Genomic DNA, 24,628 nt, shown 5'->3' with positions numbered 1-24,628 from the left:
GTGTCTGGAACTCTATTGGAGGGATGCCACACCATTCTTCAATGAGAAATTACCCAATTTGGTGTTTTGTAGATGGTGGTAGGAAACACTGTCACGGGCCCCACTCTAGAATCGCCAACAAGTGTTCAATTGAGTTGAGATCTGGTGACTGAGACGGCCAAGGCATATGATTTACACCGTTTTCATAATAATCAAACCATTCAGTGACCACTCGTGCCCTGTGGAGGGGGGGCATTGTCATCCTATGAGGGCAAAGCCACGCCAGCCAAAATAATGGCCTGCCAATAATTTTTATACATGACCTTAAACATGATGGGATATTAATTGTTTAATGAACTCAGGAATTACATCTGTATGGAAGCACTTGCTTTGAATATACTTATCTATTTATTCAAGTGTTTCCATTATTTTGGCAGTTACCTGTACTTTTACTATATACAGTATCTAAGATACCATAAATTAATTGAGCATATAAAGAGATACTATCTGTATCCACTCTCTCCTCCATTAGAAGGCAGCAGAACATATCAGTAGACCTGACACAGCTCTGCTCTACCTAACCTGCCCTTTGACCTCTAACCAGCCTCTAACCAGCACCACACGCTGACCCTAACCCTCGTCTGTCTCCTCTCTCCTTTCCTTCTCTAGCTGCAGGAGGGGCATGAGAAAGTAGCAGAACAGATCTGTAGAGATCTGACCCAACTCTGCTCCCAACTGTCGGCCCTGTGGACACGCTTCCTGGAGGCTGCCGTTCCCAACACACATATCCTGTCCCACCTGGCCCAGGAACACCACACACTCAGGGTGAGCCCTAACCCCTGATCGCCGAGGTCTTGAACTCTCCAAAGCCCACTATTCACTATTTCTTCTCCACAGTGGAACTCTAGAGCACTGTCAGAGTGACCATCGGGTTCTTGGTCACCTCCCTGACCAAGGACCTTCTCCCCCAATTGCGGGCGGCCAGCTCTAGGAAGTGTCTTGGTGCTTCCAACCGTTTTCCATTTAAGAATAATGAAGGCCACTGTTCTTGGGGACCTTCAATGCTACGTAATTTTTTGGGTACCCTTTGCCAGATCTGTGCCTCGACACAATCCTGTCTCGGAGCTCTACGGCCTCTTCCTTCGACATCGTGGCTTGGTTTTTGCTCTGACACGCACTGTCAACTGTGGGACCTAATCTAGACAGGTCTGTGCCTTTCCAAATCATATCCAAATAGCTTAATATACCATAGGTGAACTCCAATCAATTTGTAGAAACATCTGAAGGATGATCAATGGAAACAGGATGCTCCTGAGCACAATTTCGAGTCTCATAGCCAAGGGTCAGAATACTTATGTAAATAAGGTATTTATTTGTAATTTTTTTTACACATTTGCAAATATTTCTCAAAACCTTTTTCGCTTTGTCATTATTAGGTATTGTGTGTTGAGGAATTGATTGCTGAGGAACAAATAAACAATTGAATCCATTTTAGAATAAGGCTGTAACGTAACAAAATGTGGACAAAAGGAAAGGGTCTGAATACCTCCCGGATGCGCTGTACATTCTTCATAGTAAAAGAGCAACTGTTTTGATGTTCACCTAATTAAAATGATCTGTAGGCTATAAACCGCACTGCTCATGGGATCACATACAGCCAAACTTGAAATGCATAGCCCATCTATTTAAATAGGCCCAGTTAAATTAGAGATGCGCATGGTGATGTGTCGTCTGGTACCATCAGTAATTTGAACCCATCACAGCTACGAAAGGTGGGGAATTTATTCTGCAATGGTTTTTAAAAAATGACAGAAATAGGAAATGGATTCCTATGTCTAATTATTTTACATTCCAACTAAAGGAAATAGGCTACATTGTGTTATTATGATTATTTGATCAATAAGCCTGTCATCATATCCCCCACAAAATACCTGTTGCAATACAATACATCAACCACTATAAGATGTACGTACGCATGGTCTGAAGTTTGCGTGGAGGAAAGGAAATTGTCACGTTAACTCAGGACCCACCTGGGTAGAAGCATCTGCTTTCAAAATGCATCGTCCCGCTCATTTACTCAAGTGTTTCCTTTATTTTGGGAGTTACCTATATTTGAACCATTTTTACACTATTAACTTTTACACAATTTTGAAGATCAAATCTTTGCCTTTCATGCATACAGTACCAACTCTGTAGGTTTCTCAGTGAGAAAATGAAGGTGGTTCTCATTTGTATTTTGTGCTGGTGTCAGGTCAGGCGGTTTTCAGAGGCATACTTCTTCACAGAACACCCCAAAGAGACATCCCTGGCATTTCAAGAGGACCTGTGAGTATTGGCATGATGTAGTTGTGTCACTCTGTTTTACACAAAATGTTATGTTCATGCTTCACCTGAGATTTCATTCTATGAATGGAGGAAATGTAGGTCCAATGTGTTCAAGTCGTTATGATAGATAGCAAAAAGTCAACTTCTTCTTCTTTCTCCTCTTAACATTGTCTTCTTCCTCTATCTTCTTTCTCCTGGTTAAAGGATCAACAGACACGGGCATATAGCTGTGGAGGTGCGTAGCTCCAACTACCTGACCAGGATGCCACCGTTACCTGTAGAATGCCTGGACATTGACGGAGACTGGAACAGCCTGCCTATCATCTTCGAAGATAGATATGTAGAGTCTCCACGGACAGGTGAGTTGACTAAGTCCGGGATTTCATTCAACAGCGATGTACATTTAAAGGCAATTGCCTCTACATTCGCAGAGATCATAATCGCTGATGGATCAACAAGAATTCCCCTTTAAGTAGTGCATAGGTTGTTAATCTGTTTTAGTTTGAATCCTGGCCCGAGTCTGCTTTTATTTGTGCTAACAATACTCTTTTATCTGTTTCAGATTCCTACTTTTCAGGTAGTGTAGATAAGCATAATTCAAACATCTAGTATTAGCGTAAGACCTAACATTTTTATCCATCTTTCCTTCTAGATTGGGGATCATATATACCAACACCTATGTCCACCAGTGAGCAGGCCATCCCCGACCCTCCTGTCACTGATGCCAACAATAGCCCTCCTCCCCTGGACCAGCTCACCAGCTCACCAGCAATACCAACCCAGGAACCTAAAGACAGTGAGGACTGCATGGACCTGTCTACACACGGGTCTCTCATAGGAGAGCAGAGCACCAGCATTATTACTGACAAGATAGGAGAGACATCAGACCCGGACAAGGCAGACCCAGACCAGGGAGAACCAGACCAGGGAGAGCCAGTCCAGCCAGGGGATCCAGAGGAGCAGGCCAAGGCAGAGGATAAATCAGAGGAGAGCCCTGGTTTAGGCCTGAGAATAATCAGAGTCAGGCCCACTGATGTGGATCCATTCAGAGGAGAGGCAGTGCTAATGATCTCCTCCAACCACAAACAGTGTACGGACCCACAACATACCTCTAACCGTGAAGACACGACTTGGAAAGACTTGGAGAACCACCAGGACATCATCACACAGAGATACCAGAACATTATCAGTACAGGAATTGACTTGGTTGTAGAAGAGAATGACATTGCTATGGACGACGACAGCAAGTATGTTCCTCTGAGCCGTCTAACCACTTACCCCCAGGCTCCACTCAAAGATCATCCCCTCACGCACCCTCTACCTACGGACCTGAGGAGAGAGCTGGCCTACCGAGGGGTGGTGGGTGTGGGGGGCTCAAAGATAATGAACCGTTCCCCCTCCATCATCTCTGACTCAGGCATCGAGAGTGAGCCCAGCTCAATGGCCTGGCTCCTGGACGCTCACCGGACTGGAGGAGGGCGTCCTCTGGAGGAGATAATGGTACTGCAGCGCCTGGAGAGGAGACACCCAGCCCACCGCAGCTCCCTGGAGGGCCTGCAGACAGAGAGTGGAGCCAGTGGGGGCAGCCTGCCCGGCGGAGGGGGTGGCAGTATGGGTATCCAGGCCTCCCTCACCTCCATCTCGTCCCTGCCCTACGAGGACGACGAGGAACAGAGGTACCAGCAACAGCTCAGTAAACTGACCAAGTCAGTCTCAGCTCCTCAGATCTCCAGCCCTGAGGACACAGAAGAGGACCAGGGCGGAGCGGAGGCGGAGGTAGACACGGAGAGCGAGGGGACCAGCGGGTACCAGGACCAGGAGGTGGGATGCTCCTCCATCTCCACTGCTCCCACCCATGTAATGACTGGGGACTTGATTAGACACCAGGAGTCCTTATCCGGGGGAAACTACTCCTCTCTAGAGGACATCCAAGAGGGAGAGCTGCCTGAGGTTGGTCTGTTGGACTGGGTAGCTGCGCCCTCACCACCCCAGCATGTGACCAGAGCTCATATAGAGAGTTGTAATGTTCTTAAAGAAACTCTTAGATCTAATGATTCTGCTTTGCCAGTGGCCCTGTCAGACACTCAGGACATGAAAGCAGTGTTAAGTGGCATTAGTCGAGTACCGGAAGTCTTGCTGTTCCAACAGTATGTTGAATGCCATGATGATGTGAATGATCCAGCTGTAGTCAGTCAGATGGAGGATAAGAAACATTACAGAGGAGATAGCCGTGGTGTCCCAAACTCAGTGGACTCAGGTCCCTGTGAAGTAGACTTCGCCCCCTGTAGCTGTGAGACAAAACCCTGTGAACATGACAGCGGTGTGCTGGTGGATGATGTGGAGGATAATCCAGTCAGGAATGACTGTCAGAGTCTCCTTCAGATTGGGTTGAATGACCTTGTTGACCAGGACCTACTGGATCATCATCATACTCCCTGCCAGAGCCTCCATCGGGTCGGGCTGCGTGACCTAGTGGTGGTCTCACAGAGGAAGAGCCTCCATGACCCCAGGCCTATCCCCTCTATCCCTAACCACACAGAGAGACCCATCCACCTCATAGGCCTTACTGTCAATGATAGGGCCAGGTCTGATGATCTCATAGGGCTCCCGGCCAATGAGCGAGAGCAGCTGGATCTCAACGGTCAGACCAAGTCGGCTAAGATTCCCAGTAGCTCGGAGTCAGGGTCAGGCTCGGGGTCAACCTCAGGGTCAGGCCTGTCCTTTATGAACAGGAAGGTGGTGGAGGTGGTGAATATGTCTGTGTCCTGTGCTCCGACCTGTCTTCCCTTCTCCTCCGTCCTCCGGGACTCACCGTCCATTAGCGGCATCTCCACTCGACAAGCCGCATCCCCCATTACCCATCAGCCCCTGGGGTCCTTCGGCATCATCTCCTCATCCTCGTCCAACTCCCTGGGGCCAGACGACGACACAAACGAGAGGATGCTGCAGTGAGTTGTTTTGTCTTTCTAGTTTTTGAATGAGACGGAAGTCAGATGTTTGCTCTTTGACCTCTTTGATGATGAGTCCTTGTGAGTGTGTGATTTCCCAGAATGATGCTGTTGTTATTTCCAACAATGATTCCACCTCTGACCATCACTTGTCCCCTCTGCCCACACTGTTTTCCAGTTTCTACAGGTCCAAAGAGGATCTGATGAAAGACCTGGTGTTCCAGGCAACCCTGTACAGTGACCTCCCTCACCTGGCCTCCGACCTGCCCTATTTCCCCCCTGAGGAGGAGGATGAGGAGTTTGAGGATGGCATACACCTGGTTGTCTGTGTCCACGGCCTTGATGGTGAGACAATCAATCAATCAAGCAATCAATTAAATCAACCAATCACCTGATCCACCTAATTGTATATGTCCATGGCCTGGATGGTAAAACAGCATACAATGTTGTCCAATGCTAGGCAACTTTAATCAAAACAACTGAACAGTCCAGAATATCGTTTGAGTCCCCCCTCTATGCTTACATACAGATCAGGGGCCAGCAGTTTGAAGGTGTATTGTTTTATTGTGTCCTCCTAGGGAACAGTGCAGACCTTCGCCTGGTGAAGACCTTCATAGAGCTGGGTTTACCAGGGTCCAGACTGGACTTCCTCATGTCTGAGAGGAACCAGGTAAAATACAGAATATTCTGTCTGCACATTAATACAATAAACATAGATTTTTGTAAATCAATAATCCTGTGAATATGCTTTATATTGTAGCTACTTTATACCAGAGCACCCTTGTTAAAGAGGTGTTTGAATCTCTATAGGATTTCCTGGTTAAATAAATGTAAAAATATGTTGGTTGTTTTCCTCTCACTTGGCTGCAGACTGACACGTTTGCAGATTTTGACACCATGACGGACAGGCTAATAGACGAGATCATCCAGCACATTCAGCTGTACAACCTCACCGTCGGACGGATAAGGTCAGTATCCTAACCACTACACAACATTACGGTCAAGTCTCCTAACCACCACACAACCTTAAGGTCAGTTGTAACTATCACACATTTATTTTGTGAGATAGAAAAATAGAACTTCTACAATCAAGACAGGATAACCATATTATTTTTTGTAGTACATTTTTTCTCAACTTGTTTTTGATTACTTTCTAGCACTTCAAGCTATATTACAGAGTAGCTCGCTAACTGCCAGCTAACTGCCAGTGGCAAGTGGCCTAGTGGTTAGAGTGTTGGACCGAACTGAATAGGTAAAAATCTGTCGTTCTGCCCCTGAGCAAGGCAGTTAACCCACTGTTCCCGGGGTGCCGTGGATGTCTGTTATGGCAGCCGCCTGCACAGCTCTGATCCAGAGGGGTTTAGTTAAATGCATTCAGTTGTACAACAATGTATCCCATTTCAGTCGTATCCCTTTGTAGCCATGGATTGTGCATCTTCTGTTGTTTAGCTAAGTCACTAGCTGGTAACAAGGGCAGATGAAAGCAACATCCACCTCCACAAATTATGTTTGCATTGATAACCATACCGAATGAAGCTGTTAAGGGACCTCACGGGCACCCTTAACTTATTCACCTAATTTCATGGGGGAATTCACATTAAAATGTTTTGTGCAACTGATTTAAAGTTAAGGAAACTAAGGAAAGAGATGAGGGGGAAATTAACTTAAGGTGTTTTATCCTTTTACGGCTGCTGTCCCTGTACAGGGATCAAAATCAGCGGAAATTTCAGAGCGCCAACTAATAGTACTCGATACAACTCAAACTTTCATTAAAACTCACATGCAGGGTACTCAATTAAAGCTACACTCGTTGTGAATCTAGCCAACATGTCAGATTTGTAAAATGCTTTTCGGCGAAAGCATGAGAAGCTATTATCTGATAGCATGCACCCCCCGGAATACACAAAGGGGATGTAAACAGTATAATTAGCGTAGCCGGCGCTACACAAAACGCAGAAATAAAATATAAAACATTCATTACCTTTGACGAGCTTCTTTGTTGGCACTCCTATATGTCCCATAAACATCACAATTGGGTCTTTTTTTAAATTAAATCCGTCCATGTATACCCAAAATGTCCATTTATGAAGCCCGTCTGATCCAGGAAAAAGCACATTTCCAAAACTCAACGTCATTTTTTTTAATTAAAAAAGTTGCCTATAAACTTTGACAAAACACTTCAAACTACTTTTGTAAATCAACTTTAGGTATTAGTAAACGTTAATAAATCGATCAAATTGATCACGGGCGATCTGTATTCGATAGCAGCAAGTCTTGAAATCATCGTCCATATTCTACCTTTCATAACTGTCAGGGTTTACCAGAATTGGACCCAGAAGCAGACCAGTGGTGAGTATAAAGATGGTGAGTATTTATTAATCAATGAGAACGTGGAGGTAGATAGTTCCGGGTGGAGGAGTGGGCAGCGGAGGTGGGTTGATGGGAGTGGATAGGCAGATCCAATGGATAACAACACACTGGCGACGAGCAGACAGGGATGGGGTATGGGTTCCGGGTGAATGGCTGTAGACAAAACAAACGGCGGTAAGTTAAAGGCAAGCAAGACGTACAAAACAAACTCTATAAACTGGAGGCTGGTTCGTGGGCACAACATACTGTTCATGGCTAACGATCCGGCAGGGAATGGATGTCAGGTCAGAGCCTTTGAAGGGGAGAGGTGATGATCAGGACAGGTGTGCAGATTACTGATGGGATACAGGTGCGGGTGAACATCGATCTCCCAACAAGCTAATTCGCCCGGCAACCAGACAGGGTGCGTTCCAGGACACCGGAAACACACTCCAGGACAGAAACACAGGCAAACACAGACTCAGGAAGCGGGATTCGTGACAGTACCCCCCCTCCGACGAACGCCACAGGGCGGACTACCTGAAGCGCCAGGGTGGAGGCGGTAGAAGTCACGAAGCAGGTCGTCATCAAAGATCTGACGCCGAGGAATCCAACTCCTCTCCTCTGGACCATATCCTTCCCAATCCACGAGATATTGGAAACCTCGACCCCGTCGTCTGGAATCCATTATGCGGCGCACCTTGTAGGCAGGACCACCTCCGATCATCCGAGGAGGAGGAGGACGAGGAGGAGGGGGCAACAGAGGACTGAGGAGAACCGGCTTGAGGCAGGAGACATGAAAGGTGGGGTGTACTCGAAGCGTTGCCGGCAAATTGAGTCGGACCACAACAGGGTTAATGATTCTCTCCACCACAAACACACCTCGACTCAGTCCGTAGAGGAAGATCCCGTGTAGCCAACCAAACCTTATCTCCGATGGTATAAGCGGGAGCAGGAATATGGCGACGATTCGCCTGGATCTGATACCGGTCAGAAATTCTAAGGAGGACCTTCCTGGCCCGATGCCAGGTCCGGTGGCAACGACGAATGTGGGCCTGAACAGAAGGAACCGAAAGATCCCTCTCCTGAGAAGGAAACAAGGGAGGTTGGTATCCGTACAGGCATTGGAAGGGGGACATCCCAGTGGCAGATGAAGGAAGGGTATTATGGGCATACTCGACCCAGGGTAATTGAGATGACCAAGAGGTGGGATCAGAGGAGACAAGACAACGCAGCGTGGACTCCATCTTCTGGTTGGCTCTCTCCGCCTGACCATTAGATTGTGGGTGAAATCCAGAATTGAGACTGACTGTAGCTCCAATGGCCAAACAGAAGGATCTCCAGACAGCAGAGGTAAACTGAGGACCACGGTCAGAAACAATGTCACTGGGCAATCCGTGGACCCTGAAAACCTCCCTAACCAGGATCTCGGACGTCTCCGTGGCAGATGGAAGCTTGGAGAGAGGGACAAAATGAGCAAACTTGCTGAATCTGTCCACAATGGTCAGAATGACCGTGTTCACAACAGAAGGGGGCAATCCCGTGACAAAATCCAGGGCCAGATGCGACCAAGGTCGCCGAGGAATAGGTAGGGGGTGAAGAAGCCCAGAGCTGGGCCGATTGGTACTTTTGTTCTGTGCATAAACAGGACATGCGGCAACAAACCTCCAGGTATCTTCTCCCATGGCAGGCCACCAAAATCGTCTGCGCAGTAGCGCCATAGTCCGAGCAACGCCAGGGTGACAAGCTATCTTGCTGGCGTGGGACCACTGAAGAACAGCAGAACGGACCGACTCAGGCACGAACAACCGACCGGGTGGACCGTTACCGGGGCCGGGCTGCGTCCGAAGGGCCATCACAATCTCCTCAATCCTCCATGTAACGGCTCCCACGACAAGGTTCTGGGGAAGAATCGTCTCAGTCTTGGCCCCACTCTCATCCGTCTTGGAGAACATCCGGGACAAGGCGTCCGCTTTGCTGTTCTTCGACCCAGGTCGGAACGTCAGGGAAAAATTGAAGCGTCCAAAAAACAAAGCCCACCTGGCCTGACGGGAGTTGAGACGTTTAGCCGATTGCACGTAAGCCAGATTCTTGTGGTCAGTCCAGACCAGAAACAGTTGCTCCGCCACTCCTCCAAGGCAAGCTTCACAGCGAGAAGCTCCCGGTTACCCACATCGTAGTTTCTCTCAGCTGGTGAAAGACGACAAGAGTAGAAGGCACAGGGATGGAGTTTACCGTCAGTGGAGCTACGCTGGGACAGGATGGCGCCCACCCCCACATCAGACGCGTCCACCTCAACAACAAACTGACGGGAAGTGTCAGGTTGAGAGAGAATCGGCGCATTGGTGAATCGGCTCTTCAAGTTCAGAAATGCTCGGTCTGCCTCAGGAGTCCAACAGAAAATTCTGGTGCAAGACGTCAGAGCAGTTAAAGGGGCGGGCCACCCGGCTGTAATCACGGATAAACCTCCGATAGAAGTTCGCAAATCCCAGGAATCTCCGGAGCTGCAATATCATACCGGGCCGGGCCCAATCCTGAACCGCCCGAACCTTCTCTTGGTCCATCTTGATCTCCCCTGGAGATGATGTACCCGAGGAAGGATGTAGTGTGGACGTGAAAATCACACTTCTCTGCCTTCACAAACAGTCGGTTCTCCAATAACCGCTGCAGGACCTGCTTAACATGCTGGATGTGGCTGGAAAACTCCTTGGAGAAAATCAGGATGTCATCCAGGTAAACGAACACAAACAGACCGATCATATCCCTCAGCACGTCATTCACCAAACTTTGGAACACTGCTGGAGTGTTGGAAATTCCAAACGGCATCACCTGGTACTTGAAATGTCCCATAGGTGTATTTAATCCAGTCAACCACTCGTCCCCCTCTTTGATCCGAACCAGATGATACGCATTGCGTAGATCAAGCTTCGTAAACACAGTAGCATCCTGTAAAGAATCGAAAGCGGAGCTCATCAAGGGCAAGGGGTACCTGTTCTTGACCGTAATATCATTCAACCCCCGATAATCAATACACGGTCAAAGAGAGCCATCCTTCTTACTCACAAAAAAAAATCCAGCTCCCAGGGGTGATGACGAGGGACAAATGAGACCTGCTGCAAGAGACTCCTTTATGTAGGTCTCCAGGGCTTCCCGCTCAGGTCGAGAAATACTGTATAACCGTCCCTTGGGAAAGGCAGCTCCAGGGAACAGCTTAATTGTACAATCATAAGGTCGGTGGGGAGGAAGTGACTGAGCTTTCTGCTTACTGAACACCTCACCCAACTCGTGATATGTTTCAGGAACCAGGGACAAATCAGGAGGAGCAGACTCACTGACCCGACTGGGGACAGCATGAGAGCAGGCAGTCCTGAGGCAGTTAGCATGGCACTCAATGCTCCAACTAGTTACCTTACCAGTCACCCAATCGAACGAAGGATTGTGTTCACTTAGCCAGGGGTATCCAAGAACCAGAGGAACATGCGGGGAAGGCAAAATGAAAAAAGAAATAAGCTCTGAATGATTCCCCGACATCAACATCTTAACCGGTTCAGTCCTCATAGTGATCCGTGCCAGACTACTGCCGTTCAGAGTGTTTGCTTCAATGGCTTCCGGTAATTGCTCCTTGGAAAGCCCCAGCTGTTCCACTAAGTCGGCATCAATGAAGCTGTCATCGGCACCTGAATCGATGAAAGCGTTAATCGCTAAACTCTGATTCTTATTTATGAGGGTAGCAGGAAAACGAGGTCTGACAGGGCTCTTGAGAGGTTGAAACTGGCTCGCTAACAAACCTCCCAAACTTAACGAGCCGAGCAGTTTAACGGGCGCTGAGGACAAACGGAGATGTAATGTCCCGAGCTACCACAGTAGAGGCAGCTGTTGGTCTCACGTCTACGTTGGCGCTCGTCCTTAGTTAACCCGTGCCGCCCCACTTGCATAGGTTCAGGATCTGGCGGCAGGACTCCTCCACTAATCCCGTGTGAGGGAAAATGATCAACCCGTTCTGTTCCACTTCCTGACCCGAATGGTAACCGAGTCTCAGATTGTTTAGATGGACCCCACTGCTTCTCCCTCCTCTCTCGGACTCTATTATCTACCCGAATAGCTAAGGTGACCAAACTATCTAGGTCACTAGGCTCTGGATAGGAGATCAGCTCGTCCTTGAGTTGCTCCAACAACCCCTGGTAAAAAAACGCTTGTAGTGATTCCTCATTCCAACCACTCTCCTCAGCCTATGTCCTGAATTCTATCACAAAGTCTGCCACACTGCGAGCTCCTGGGCGAAGAGAGAACAAACGTTTAGCTGCGTCCTTACCTCGGACTGGATGGTCAAAAAGCTTTCTCATCTCTGCCGTGAAACCCTGGTATGATGTCATGCATGTGTCCCGTCGTTCCCAAACAGCTGAAGCGCATTCCAGAGCTTTACCACACAGCAGCTCAATAACAAAAGCTATCCTAGCCTTATCTGTGGGGTAAGAGTAGGGCTGCAGATAAAAAACTAACCCACACTGTAAAAGAAATGAACGGCATCCTCCCAGATCTCCCTCGTACTTCTCCGGTGTCGGAACCTTGGGCTCACGGAAGGAACCCGCTCCCGAATCGGCAGGTGATATGGGTGAAACAGGTGGTGGATGATCTGCCGGCAACCTGAGCTGATCCTGGATACTCGTTAATCTATCCGATAAGTTCCGGATTGAACCCGCTATCTCGTGTAGCGCCGTGTTGTGTTGTCCCAACATCTTCTCCTGCTGGGTAATTGTATGGCAAACGGAGTCCAGGTCTGCTGGGTTCATCACTGGCCGGATCGTTCTGTCAGGGTTTACCACTGGCCGGATCGTTCTGTCAGGGTTTACCACAACAAGCTAATTCGCCCGGCAACCAGACAGGGTGCGTTCCAGGACATCGGAAACACACTCCAGGACAGAAACACAGGAAAACACAGACTCAGGAAGCGGGATTCGTGACAATAACTTCCTTCGGTGGACCCGAAGACAGGAAGTGCCTATTTGTCATCCCACCAAGGATAAACTACAACTGAATTGCCAGTACTGCCAGTACGTGTGAAAGCTGTAGGCATTGTAAACTGGGCGCTATCTATTTTGCCTTGCCATAGACAATACAGAGACTGGCGGAGGGATATTTTTTTCGTGTTTTTTGTGAACAGTTTTCCTTGGGATTTTGCCTCCTAAACACTTTCTGTTATAGCCACAGACATGATTTAACCACTGACTTCAGAGTGTTTTCTATCCACACATACTAATCATATGCATATACTATATTCTTGGCATGAGTAGCAGGACGTTGAAATTTTGTGCGATTTTTAACAAAAAGCTGAAAAAATTCGCAGCCTCCCTAATTTATGCAACTGGGCCCATTGCCTTAACTACCACACAACAATTAATGCAGTTCCAACTGCCACACAACATTAAAAGGTCTGTGTCCTAACCCTCACAAAACATTAAGGTCCGTTCTAACTACCACACAACATTAATGTCAGTATTCTAACTACCACATAACATAAAGACACAGGTACAGTAATAGGAGGCAATGGAGAAACAAAACAGCCCAATAGCCACTAGATGGCAGCATATGAAAACATTATGATACTCACTGGGAATTGCATTCAATTGCATCCTCCTCACGTCCTCTCTCCTCGTCACCTTCTTCAAACCCATTGTATGAGAAAGGCAGAGGTTCCTACTCCTCCAATTAGTTTTGAGAAGGAGGCGAGGAGAAAGCACACTAGGAGTATGTGTCCTCTCTCCTCCGTCTTCTCTCGCCTCCTTCTGAAATAGGTCAAAGGAGAGTCTGCGAGGAAAGTGAACGTGGATGAAATGAGACGGCCGTCATTAGGCAAATGATGTTTACAGGGGTGGATCCCCAAATAAATGTGTAAAGTGATCAAACAAATGAAGTTAGTTGTGCAAGACATGTTATAGATGAAAAAATGAGTCGTTTTTAAACATGTGCATGTTTCTTTGTCCTCTGACATGAAAGCTGATTCAAAGGGGTTGTGGCAGATTTAAAAGCTCTTCCACCTTAGGATACGCATGAGTATCCTCGATGAAAGGTGGCTATCGAGAAGTGGAGGACACTTTTGTTTGCCTACTAATGAATTGACACACTCCTCGACCACTTATCGGTATCCGGGGCATGGAGGAGAGGACAGAGTACGGCCTTTTGCCCAAATGAGAAAACCCCCCTATCTCAGTTCAATCCTCAACCCTATCAAACTGATTGCCAGTTCGAGCAGAGGAGGCTGGTGAGAAGAGCAATAGGAGTACGGGCTCATTGTAATGGCTGCAATGGAAGAAATGGAACGGGGTCAACCGGTTTCCATATGTTTAATGTATTTCATATCGTTCTATTTCTTCCATTCCAGCCATTACAATGAGCCCGTCCTCCTATAGCTCCTCCCACCAGCCCCCTCTGAGTTAGAGAAGGTTTTAATAACCCAGTAATGGGGGATATTCCCATGCACTTTCAACCACTTAGCATTGTCTTTGATGTGAAGAACTGAAACATATTTCTCTCCGCAGCAGAACACTAATGGATCCAAATCAAGTACAGTGATTCATCATGTACAATAATTGCCCTAAATATGCCAATTTTCCTATCTGAGTTTCCATGTGTGCTATTTAAGTATGCATTCTTTTCAACATAGTTTATACTCTGGAGAAATGTGACTAAAGACATGGAGTGCCACAGTAGCAGCTGTCTCTCTCCTCATCGCCTCTACTATATTTAGTGTTAGAGGAAACAGATGAGGTGGTTTGTAGCTGGTGTTAAGGGATGCTGCCCAGTACTGTGATGACGGTGATACTACTGTAATTAGCAGATGAGAACTTAACATCTAAGGAAATCTAACGCCCCGTGGACTACTGGGGTAAAGCAGCTAATTACTATCTTAGCCATTAAGACGTCAAGACGTTACCTTGCTTTGGAGGACGCTTATTTGGACATTAATCATCTCTATGGAGTTAAAAACATAAAGATCTATTTTCTTGACAAAACTCAAGGGGCTAGATTGGGATGAGCTACCCTCGTCCTGAACACGTTATACTGATAGAGTAAATTGGAGGCACTTCTTGCTGTGCAAAGTTTCTATTCTATAATAAGAAACTGTGCAGTCAGTCTTGGCAGTCTTTTCATTTGATCATTCTTTAGGTCTAACGAGACCTGGGCAGCAGCAGAGTAATGTATTGATCTGTTCTGTTTGTCTGTTTTGTTTCTGTTCTGTTTGTCGGTTCTGTTTGTCTCCTTTTTCCGACCCTCAGTTTCATCGGTCACTCTTTGGGGAATGTGATTATCCGGTCGGTGCTGACAAGGCCTCGGTTCCGCTGCTACCTGGTCAAGTTGCACACCTTCCTGTCTCTGTCCGGACCACACCTGGGAACGCTGTACAACAACAGCACGCTGGTCAGCACAGGTGAGGTAGGGAGGGAGGTCGGGTCAGCATACTTACCTACTTACTTAGGTCTTTGTAATCCTTGCAAAACAGGGCATCGTTGACTTAGCATGGAGAATAGAAACAGTGCAGACTGTATATACTGTATTACCCCAAAGACTGTTTCTGATTCTGGTTTTGTCTCCTCAGCAGCTTCCTACCAGTCTGTATTAATTGTACTGTATTTAGCTCTGCCCTGAGATCATCCCAGGGTTGTCTTCAATGGGGGATGTGTGTGTCTTTTATTCAGATGGTTGAATCAGGTCTCTGGCTGTCTGTGGTTGTTTTAGATCTGTAGGTGATGTCTGTGGTTGTTTTAGATCTGTAGATGATGTCTGTGGTTGTTACAGGTCTGTGGCTGATGTCTGTGGTTGTTTTAGATCTCTAGGTGATGTCTGTGGTTGTTTTAGGTCTGTAGGTGATGTCTGTGGTTGATGTAGGTATGTGGCTGATGTCTGTGGTTGTTACAGGTCTGTGGCTGACGTCTGTGGTTGTTTTAGGTCTGTGGCTGATGCAGAAGCTGAAGAAATCTGGATCGTTGCTGCAGCTCACCTGCAGAGATCACACCGATCCTCGGAAAACCTTCCTCTATCTTCTCAGTCAGAAACCAGGTAGGTACGGCTATAATGTAGGAGGAACTACACTGTAAGAGCACAATGAGCTCAAATATTCATTAAAATGTTGTTCATCTTGTCTTTTCTTTCTCTTTTCCTTTCAATATGTCATTTGGCTAACACACAGACTCCACTAGCTAGCTAACTCTGTTCTGGGAAGCACCCCCACTGTGTGAGATGAACAAAGCATCCGTTTGTCAAAGACTCCAAGTACATATGCCAGAAAAACACTTTTTTCAATTCTTCGAGCTGTGCCGGGCTGACAAAATGATCCAAACCCTGTCATTTGAAACCCAGTAGTGCACTCTTTTAAGAGCACAGTGACAGGAGACACGAGAAATAACACAGCCTCATCAGTCGAGGGCTGTCAAACAATGATGATGGCACCAAGTAATATAGAAATATAACCCACAAACACTTTCTGTCTCTCTATTTCTGTCTCTCTGTCTACGCCCTCTGTTTGTCTGGTTTCTCAGGGCTCCAGTTCTTCAAGAATGTGGTGTTGGTGGCATCGCCTCAGGACCGATATGTTCCCTTCCACTCTGCAAGGATAGAGATGTGCAGGACTGCACTCAAAGACAGGACCACAGGTTAGCACCACTCACTGCAGCTCCTATGTTCCTATTAAAAAGACCAGATGCTTGCATTCTCCACCAAATACATCTAAGAATCATGGTTAGCATGGTAAAAAATCGTCATCACGTACTGTACCTTTGTCTCTGTTGACGTGCGTGTTTCTGTCTCCATATTCAAGGTCCAGTGTACACAGAGATGATCAACAACCTACTCCAGCCGTTGGTGGGGGCTAAGGACTGTTGTCTGATTCGCCAGAATGTGTTCCACGCCCTGCCCAACACCGCCAACACTCTGATTGGTCGAGCCGCTCACATCGCTGTGCTCGACTCTGAACTCTTCTTGGAGAAGTTCTTCCTGGTCGCAGGGCTCAACTACTTCAAATAGAACTTAAAACTACTTCAAATAGTACTTCAAACTACTTTAAAGGGATACGTCAGGATTTTCGACAATGAAGCCCTTTAGCTATTTCCCCAGAGTTAGATGAATTTGTGGATTCCATTTTTAGGTCTCTGTGTGCAGTTTGAAGGAAGTTGCTAACTAGCAGGAGCACAATTGCAAACTAGCGTTAGGGCAATGACTGGAAGTATATGGAAACTGCTAGCCTGCTAGTTGATACAGCAGACTTCCAGTCAATGGGCTGACTCTAGTTAGCATTGGCTCGCGAAACTACCTCTGACTTCCTTCATACTGGATGCATTGACAAAAAAATTGTATCCACTAGTTCATCTGACTCTGCGGAAGTAAATAAAATGCTTAATTGACAAAATCCTGAAGTATCCCTTTAAATAGAGGCTCAAATATTTAAAAAAAGTAGAACCACTACTTCAAATTGAGCTGTAGCTCTAGAGAAACTGGCTCAGAGAGGCTCTAGGTGTATATGAAGATCTCTTTGTTGTGGTTAACAGGATAGGAGGATTTGGTGAGAGAAAGAGGGTTGCACCATGACTATGTACAGTGTATATTTAAAGTATGTATACCTATGTTACCCCTGTTGTCAAAGAGGTGGTCATAAGCTCTATACATCCCATCCATATTAACATCCGTATTCAAGTATGTCAAGTGAAACAACTGAAGTGGTGCATCGTGTGGCTCATACTGGTGTTGTATAGGCCTTATGAACCCCTTCATCCCTTACCCCTTCATCCCTTACCCCTTCATCCCAAAGTGTAGTCAGTATAATGTACAACTAATATTCATCCCAAAGCGCTACCAAATCAAGAACATTTCATTTTGGTATGTATCCTGACCTGAAGTGGCTAGTCTGAATGAATCACTGGACGAAGGATCTACGAATCACTGGACGAAGGATCTACGAATCACTGGATGAAGGATCTACGAATCACTGGACGAAGGATCTACGAATCACTGGATGAAGGATCTACGAATCACTGGACGAAGGATCTACGAATCACTGGACGAAGGATCTACGAATCACTGGACGAAGGATCTACGAATCACTGGACGAAGGATCTACGAATCACTGGACGAAGGATCTACGAATCACTGGACGAAGGATCTACGAATCACTGGACGAAGGAGTACATGTATGCATTTGTTTAAAAAACGAAGGAGATAGTTGTTTGGAATTTAACTCCGTAATTGTAAATGTTATAATACACGTATCAAACTCCACATAGAACTGTGGTGATGTTATATTGTACAAACGTTTCTTTTTAAGAAAATTATTTATATATCATTTTAAATTCTGTATTTTAAATTATACCATATCCATACGTTTGTCAGACTATGACCATTGTGTGTGTTGTGGATTTTATATCATACAATTTCAACACATAACATGAAGGCCAAATCAAGAGGTGAACCTTCTATACATACAATGCCAGAAAAAGGTGGTCTATATATTTCTTGTATACGTTTATATACAGTATATTACATATCTAAAAAAGTGTATGTTTGTTGAAAGCATTTGTGTGTCCATCAAACTGCTGAGTTGAGTTGAAGGCTTATCAACCTTGTAATGCCTTTGTGTTCTTTAAAATAAGGTATATCCCAACTTCCTTCATAAGCTATTATGTACCTTCTACCGACTGTAGTGATCCTATTGAGATATGAGTATTACTACTACTACTACTACTACTGAGATATGAGTATTACACTACTGAGATATGAGTATTACTGTGACTGAGTCCATTGTGTAAATTATCTTGGTTGATTAATATTTGAAATAGATTTGAAGTATGAATCACTATGGCTCATATCCCTTGGAAATGACCTATAGATCTCTCTCTGATTTCTCATACTGTACGTGCGCTGCTTTTAGAGTTAGATTTTGTATGCATTGAACCTTTAATGTTGCTACCTTGTCTGTGCCAGGAACAGTATAATAAGGAGGGAGTCACCCTGCATCCCAGAACAGTGTCTCTACTATGGGCACTTACTAGTAGGTACTATGCTTCTGTCCATCGAGATTAAATGAATGTTTACATTTTCATATACCGACACAGACCTGTAGTTATTCTTTGCACTGGTTTGACTGACAAGTACACTTTATGCTGGACGTTTACAGCAAGTAGACCTACAGATACACTTGCTTGACGAAGTCCTTGCACTCCAACATTGTCCTTCGTGTATGGCTGTTTCAATTGATATTGTACATACTCCGTTCTCCGCTCGCGGGTCAGCTTTCAAAGATGTGCCCATGCAGCTAGCGGCAAGCGACAAAGCTTGACCTTACTCGTCTCCTATTGTAATGTCCCATCTCCTGGTGCTCTGCTGTCACTGTCATTAAAGCCCTTTCCTAGTGTCCTTGCAGTGCAAAAGGTGACATCTCCAAGTCGTCTCCTGCGGCTGCTCTGTTTGCTGCAGTGCTGACTGGTAAGCAGAGTGTCACTGGGATTGACTTTAATTAAATGGCTTCCGTTAAGGCGTACGCACACACACACACACACACACACACACACACACACACACACACACACACACACACACACACACACACACACACACACACACACACACACACACACACACACACACACACACACACACACACACACACACACACACAGCAATAGAAAGGGGGCTGGATTGTTCCCGTCAGGACAATGAGGGAATGGCTGGTTGCGAAACCTCTACAGAAGCTGTGTCAGCAGTCTAGTAGAGCTAGCAGGCTTCACGCAGAATTTCCTTCTGACATCCCTCTTGCCTGTTTGCTTTTACCCCCAAAAGGGCCATGATCTGTTTGTCTAAAGGGCCATGATCTGTTTGTCCAAAGGGCGACTATCTGTTTGTCCAAAAGGCCACGATCTGTTTGTCCAAAAGGCCATGAACTGTTTGTCCAAAGGGCCATGATCTGTTTGTCCAAAGGGCCATGATCTGTTTGTCCAAAGGGCCATGATCTGTTTGTCCAAAGGGCCATGATCTGTTTGTCCAAAAGACCATGATCTGTTTGTCCAAAAGACCATGAACTGTTTGTCCAAAGGGCCATGATCTGTTTGTCCAAAGGGCCATGATCTGTTTGTCCAAAAGACCATGAACTGTTTGTCCAAAGGGCCATGAACTGTTTGTCCAAAGGGCCATGATCTGTTTGTCCAAAGGGCCATGATCTGTTTGTCCAAAAGGCCATGAACTGTTTGTCCAAAGGGCCATGATCTGTTTGTCCAAAGGGCCATGATCTGTTTGTCCAAAGGGCCATGATCTGTTTGTCCAAAAGACCATGAACTGTTTGTCCAAAGGCCCATGAACTGTTTGTCCAAAGGGCCATGATCTGTTTGTCCAAAGGGCCATGATCTGTTTGTCCAAAGGGCCATGATCTGTTTGTCCAAAGGGCCACATATTTCGTGAATTAAAGATTTGAGTTTTCATGCTCTCCAAGGGCAGGTGTGGATTGGGATTTTAATATTCATGCTTTACAGGTTGTGTGGTTTAATTCATTGACATGTCATACTAGTTTTTTGTGAGCTTCTGTGTTTTCCCTGAAGGTACATAATACAGTAGCTGTAGGCCTACATGGACTTTATGCCTTATGTTGCTTTGGTTTAGCAAAACATTCTGATGGGACAAAAACTTGCCTGCTTCACACAGTCAGAGAGGGCTGCTGTTCTGGTGCTGTTATGAAGAGAAACACTTCCCATTTCAAATGATTTAAAACATTCATCTTTTCCTACAGAAGACATGACTTACCTCTGTCAGCAAAGCAACCCCTGATATGTTGACTTTTTCTTTGATTATTATTTGTCATTGGGAGAGTGAATCGTCCTTTGTTACACTGTGTGTGTGTGTGTGTCACAGGAGGTTGGTGGCACTTTAATTGGGGAGGACGGGCTCATAGTAACGGCTGGAATGGCATGCATGGTATGGTATCGAGCACCATTCCGTTCACTCCATTCCAGCTAAAATTATTTGTCGTCCTCCTCTCAGCAGCCTCCTGTAGTGTGTGTGTGTGTGTGTGTGTGTGTGTGTGTGTGTGTGTGTGTGTGTGTGTGTGTGTGTGTGTGTGTGTGTGTGTGTGTGTGTGTGTGTGTGTGTGTGTGTGTGTGTGTGTGTGTGTGTGTGTGTGTGCGTGTGTGCGTGTGTGTGTGTGTGTGTGTGTGTGTACGCGCGTGTGTCCTCTATGTGTGCTTTTGCATAAAATGCTCCAAGGCAGCTTTGTGACATGTTTGTGTAGTGGTTTTATTTATTATATCATCGTCTGTCTGCTGAGGATTATGACCCATTTCCAGCTGTTTGGTGTGAATGTTCCATAAAAACATTTGACTTGTGAGTGACATTGTATTTATTTATTTAATCAAGTATTTTATTTTTTGCTAACAATATAATAGAACTTAATCTGTGCCAATAATACTAATCTAATATTTTTCTAAGTTTGCTTACTGTATGTGTTCCTTAGTAGCTTGTGCCCATGTAAAAAATATACATACATATATTTCAGAACATTATGATAAACAATATCAACATTATATTATAATAAAAAAAAGTATGTTTCTTTATGCAATTGTGGAGCTTGCCTTCTTTGTTCTCAGCTAAAGAAACCCATTGCAAATGCAATATGTCTGTATTAAGCTTAGTACAGGTGACTACAACCATCAGAGAACAAAGCCTTATAGCATAAAGGATGAAGGATGGGACTAACAAACAAACAAAAAGATAACTATTGTAAAATATACTGTCTGTAAAAACAAATATAGTACTGTATACGTTGGAAGTAGAAGCCTAAGTGTTGTCGTTCATTAGTTTACTCCAATTAGGGGAGGGTTTCAGGGTTAGGGGAAAATAATAAAGGAAAATATATGTATTTGATATATATTTACAAAAAAACATGGGGGATTGGAAATTATGCAGACAATTACATTGATGGTAGTCACAATCTACCTTCAATATTATAGCTGATCTACCCCCTAAAAAAAGGCTAGTACCATATGGTTGTGCAGTTTAATAGGACTGTATCCCACAAAATACTCCTGAACTGAACCCTCTGAAAACCATGCATTTTCTGTATGATATTTACTAACCTTACCAATACATAAAAAACTATGATCTCACTCATCTTTCTAATATTATGTTGCGCAGTACAGTACAATATAGCACACGTTTCATTACTGTAACGTACAGTTGAATTAGGAAGATTACATGCACTTAGGTTGGAGTTATTAAACCAAATTTTTCAATCACACCACAAACTTCGTGTTAACAGACTATAGTTTTGGCAAGTCGGTTAGGACATCTACTTTGTGCATGACACAAGTCATTTTTCCAACAATTGTTTACAGACAGATTATTTAACTTCTAATTCACTGTATCACAAGTCCAGTGGGTCTGAAGTTCACATACACTAACAGCTTGGAAAACTCCAGAAAATGATATCATGGCTTTAGAAGCTTCTCATAGGCTAATTTACATAATTTGAGTCAATTGGAGGTGTACCTGTGGATGTATTTCAAGACCTACCTTCAAACTCAGTGCCTCTTTGCTTGACATGATGGGAAAATCAAAATAAATCAGTCAAGACCTCAGAAAATGGTAGACCTCCACAAGTCTGGTTCATCCTTGGGATCTATTTCCAAACGCCTGAAGGTAGCACGTTCATCTCTACAAACAATAGTACGCAAGTATAAACACCATGGGACCACACAGCCGTCATACCGCTCAGAAAGGAGACATGTTCTGTCTCCTAGAGATGAACGTACTTTGGTGAGATAAGTGCAAATCAATCTCAGAATAACAGCAAAGGACATTGTGAAAATTTGGAGGAAACAGGTACAAAGTATCTCTATCCACAGTAAAACGAGTCCAATATCGACATAACCTGAAAGGCCGCTCAGCAAGGAAGAAGCCACGGCTCCAAAACCGCCATAAAAAAAGCCAGACTACGGTTTGCAACTGCACATGGGGACAAAGATCGTACTTTTTGGAGAAATGTTCTCTGGTCTGATGAAACAAAAAATTGAACTGTTTGGCCATAATGACCATTGTTATGTTTGGAGGAATTGAGGGCGAGGCAAGCCAAAGAACACCATCCCAACCGTGAAGCACGGGGGTGGCAGCATCAGGTTGTGGGGGTAATTTCTTGTCATGAGGACAAGAAATTACATGGATATATTGAAGCAACATCTCAAGACATCAGTTAAACTTAAAGCTTGCTCGCAAATTAGTCTTCCAATTGAACAATGACCCCAAGCATACTTCCAAAGTTGTGGCAAAATGTCTTAAGGACAACAAAGTCAAGGTATTGGAATGGCCATCACAAAGCCTTGACCTCAATCCTATAGAAGATTTGTGGGCAGAACTGAAAAAGTGTGTTTGAGCAAGGAGGCCTACGAATCTGACTCAGTTACACCAGCTCTGTCAGGAGGAAATGGGCCAACATATTGTGGGAAGCTTGTGGAAGGCTACCTGAAACGTTTGACCCAAGTTAAACAATTTAAAGGCAATGCTACCAAATACTAATTGAGTGTATGTAAACTTCTGACCCACTGGGAATGTGATGAAAGAAATAAAAGCTGAACTAAATCATTCTCTTTACTATTATTCTGACATTTCACCTTCTTAAAATAAAGTGGTGATCCTAACTAACCTAAAAGAGGGTCTTTTTTACTAGGATTGAATGTCAGGAATTGTGAAAAACTGAGTTTAAATGTATTCGGCTAAGGTGTATGTAAACTTACGACTTCAACTGCAGATAACTAGTCATAGTGTGCAACACATTCCACTATTCTCCCTTCGAGGGCAAACATCTGTTTGCTAAGTCGGTAAGTGCAAGTAGCCTTACAGAGAGCTGAACATGTCTAATAGATTTGACTCAAAGGGCATGAAAGTCATTCCACCTGCTCAGTGAGGCTGCTGCTGATTGGTCCTGTACCGTCCACCTGGGCAGGCCTCTACAGGTCACCACCGTACAGGGGGACAATGTTCTACACCACTGCACAGAGAAAATCTCTCTTTCTATCTCTCTCCCCCTCTATCTCTACCCCTTTCATAATTACTGACCACACACAATGGAATCAATTTCTCAGTTTCATCCCATTGTATTAAAGATTGGTCTCTCTGTTCAGAGGTTATAGGTGGTATGTGTCAGAATATAAATCATGAAAAAGATCATATGAAGAAACATCGGCTGTACTATAGACAGATGTGTCAAATCCACTGGAAACAAGCAGAAGGAAATGATTCTGTCATATTAAAAAAATGTTTAATGAGATTTATTGAATTAAAACATGATGGGTTGTAGTGCCAGCAAGCACACCACTTCTATCAACATTTATGTCTGAATATAATGTTTCTTTTCTAAATATGATATAAATCTATCAAACCATTGACATTGTGATGGACAACCTAGGTGGTATTTTCTAGCCTGGGTGCCAGTCTGTTTCTGCTCTCCTTATGGAATTGTCTTGCCAAATGTTTAGATTGACAATGGCATTGCCAATGGTCAAAAGCACAAACAGATCTGGGACCAGGCTAGGTATTTTCTAGGCTATAGTACAATATATTTCTGTGGATGCATTATAATCTCTGCATCTACTTGTTAAAAAGCAGATGGTTCTACTGGTTCTACCTGGTTACAGAGGTGGTGGATCTACTGGTTTCTACCCAGTTACAGAGCTGGTGGGGTCTACTGGGTTCTACCAAGTTACAGAGCTGATGGGTCTACTGGTTTCTACCCAGTTACAGAGCTGATGGTTCTACTGGTTTCTACCCAGTTACAGAGATGGTGGATCTACTGGTTTCTACCCGGTTACAGAGCTGGTGTGTCTACTGGTTTCTGCCCGGTTACAGAGCTGGTGGGTCTACTGGTTTCTACCCAGTTACAGAGCTGGTGGGCCTACTGGTTTCTACCCAGTTACAGAGATGGTGGATCTACTGGTTTCTACCCGGTTACAGAGGTGGTGTGTCTACTGGTTTCTACCCAGTTACAGAGCTGGTGGGTCTACTGG

General features: G+C 45.0%; 1 protein-coding gene across 1 annotated transcript in view; it reads left to right on the top strand.

Annotated features, from left to right (window-relative positions):
* LOC124013316 (protein FAM135B-like) overlaps positions 1–21,166 on the top strand; it is a 60,052-nt gene extending 38,886 nt beyond the window's left edge. Inside the window, exons 10-20 of the mRNA XM_046327586.1 lie at positions 649–804; positions 2,231–2,304; positions 2,509–2,663; positions 2,957–5,252; positions 5,431–5,597; positions 5,831–5,922; positions 6,123–6,220; positions 14,876–15,027; positions 15,546–15,656; positions 16,136–16,249; positions 16,414–21,166. Of these exons, the coding sequence (XP_046183542.1) occupies positions 649–804; positions 2,231–2,304; positions 2,509–2,663; positions 2,957–5,252; positions 5,431–5,597; positions 5,831–5,922; positions 6,123–6,220; positions 14,876–15,027; positions 15,546–15,656; positions 16,136–16,249; positions 16,414–16,619 (3,621 nt within the window). The 3' untranslated portion in view covers positions 16,620–21,166. The remainder of the gene's footprint in view (positions 1–648; positions 805–2,230; positions 2,305–2,508; positions 2,664–2,956; positions 5,253–5,430; positions 5,598–5,830; positions 5,923–6,122; positions 6,221–14,875; positions 15,028–15,545; positions 15,657–16,135; positions 16,250–16,413) is intronic.
* The last annotated feature ends 3,462 nt before the right edge of the window (positions 21,167–24,628 follow it).

Source organism: Oncorhynchus gorbuscha, linkage group LG24 (assembly GCF_021184085.1).
Source record: "Oncorhynchus gorbuscha isolate QuinsamMale2020 ecotype Even-year linkage group LG24, OgorEven_v1.0, whole genome shotgun sequence".
Classification (NCBI taxonomy): Eukaryota; Metazoa; Chordata; class Actinopteri; order Salmoniformes; family Salmonidae; genus Oncorhynchus; species Oncorhynchus gorbuscha.
Note: the sequence above shows the minus strand (reverse complement) of the source record. Positions and strands in the feature narration are given on the sequence as shown.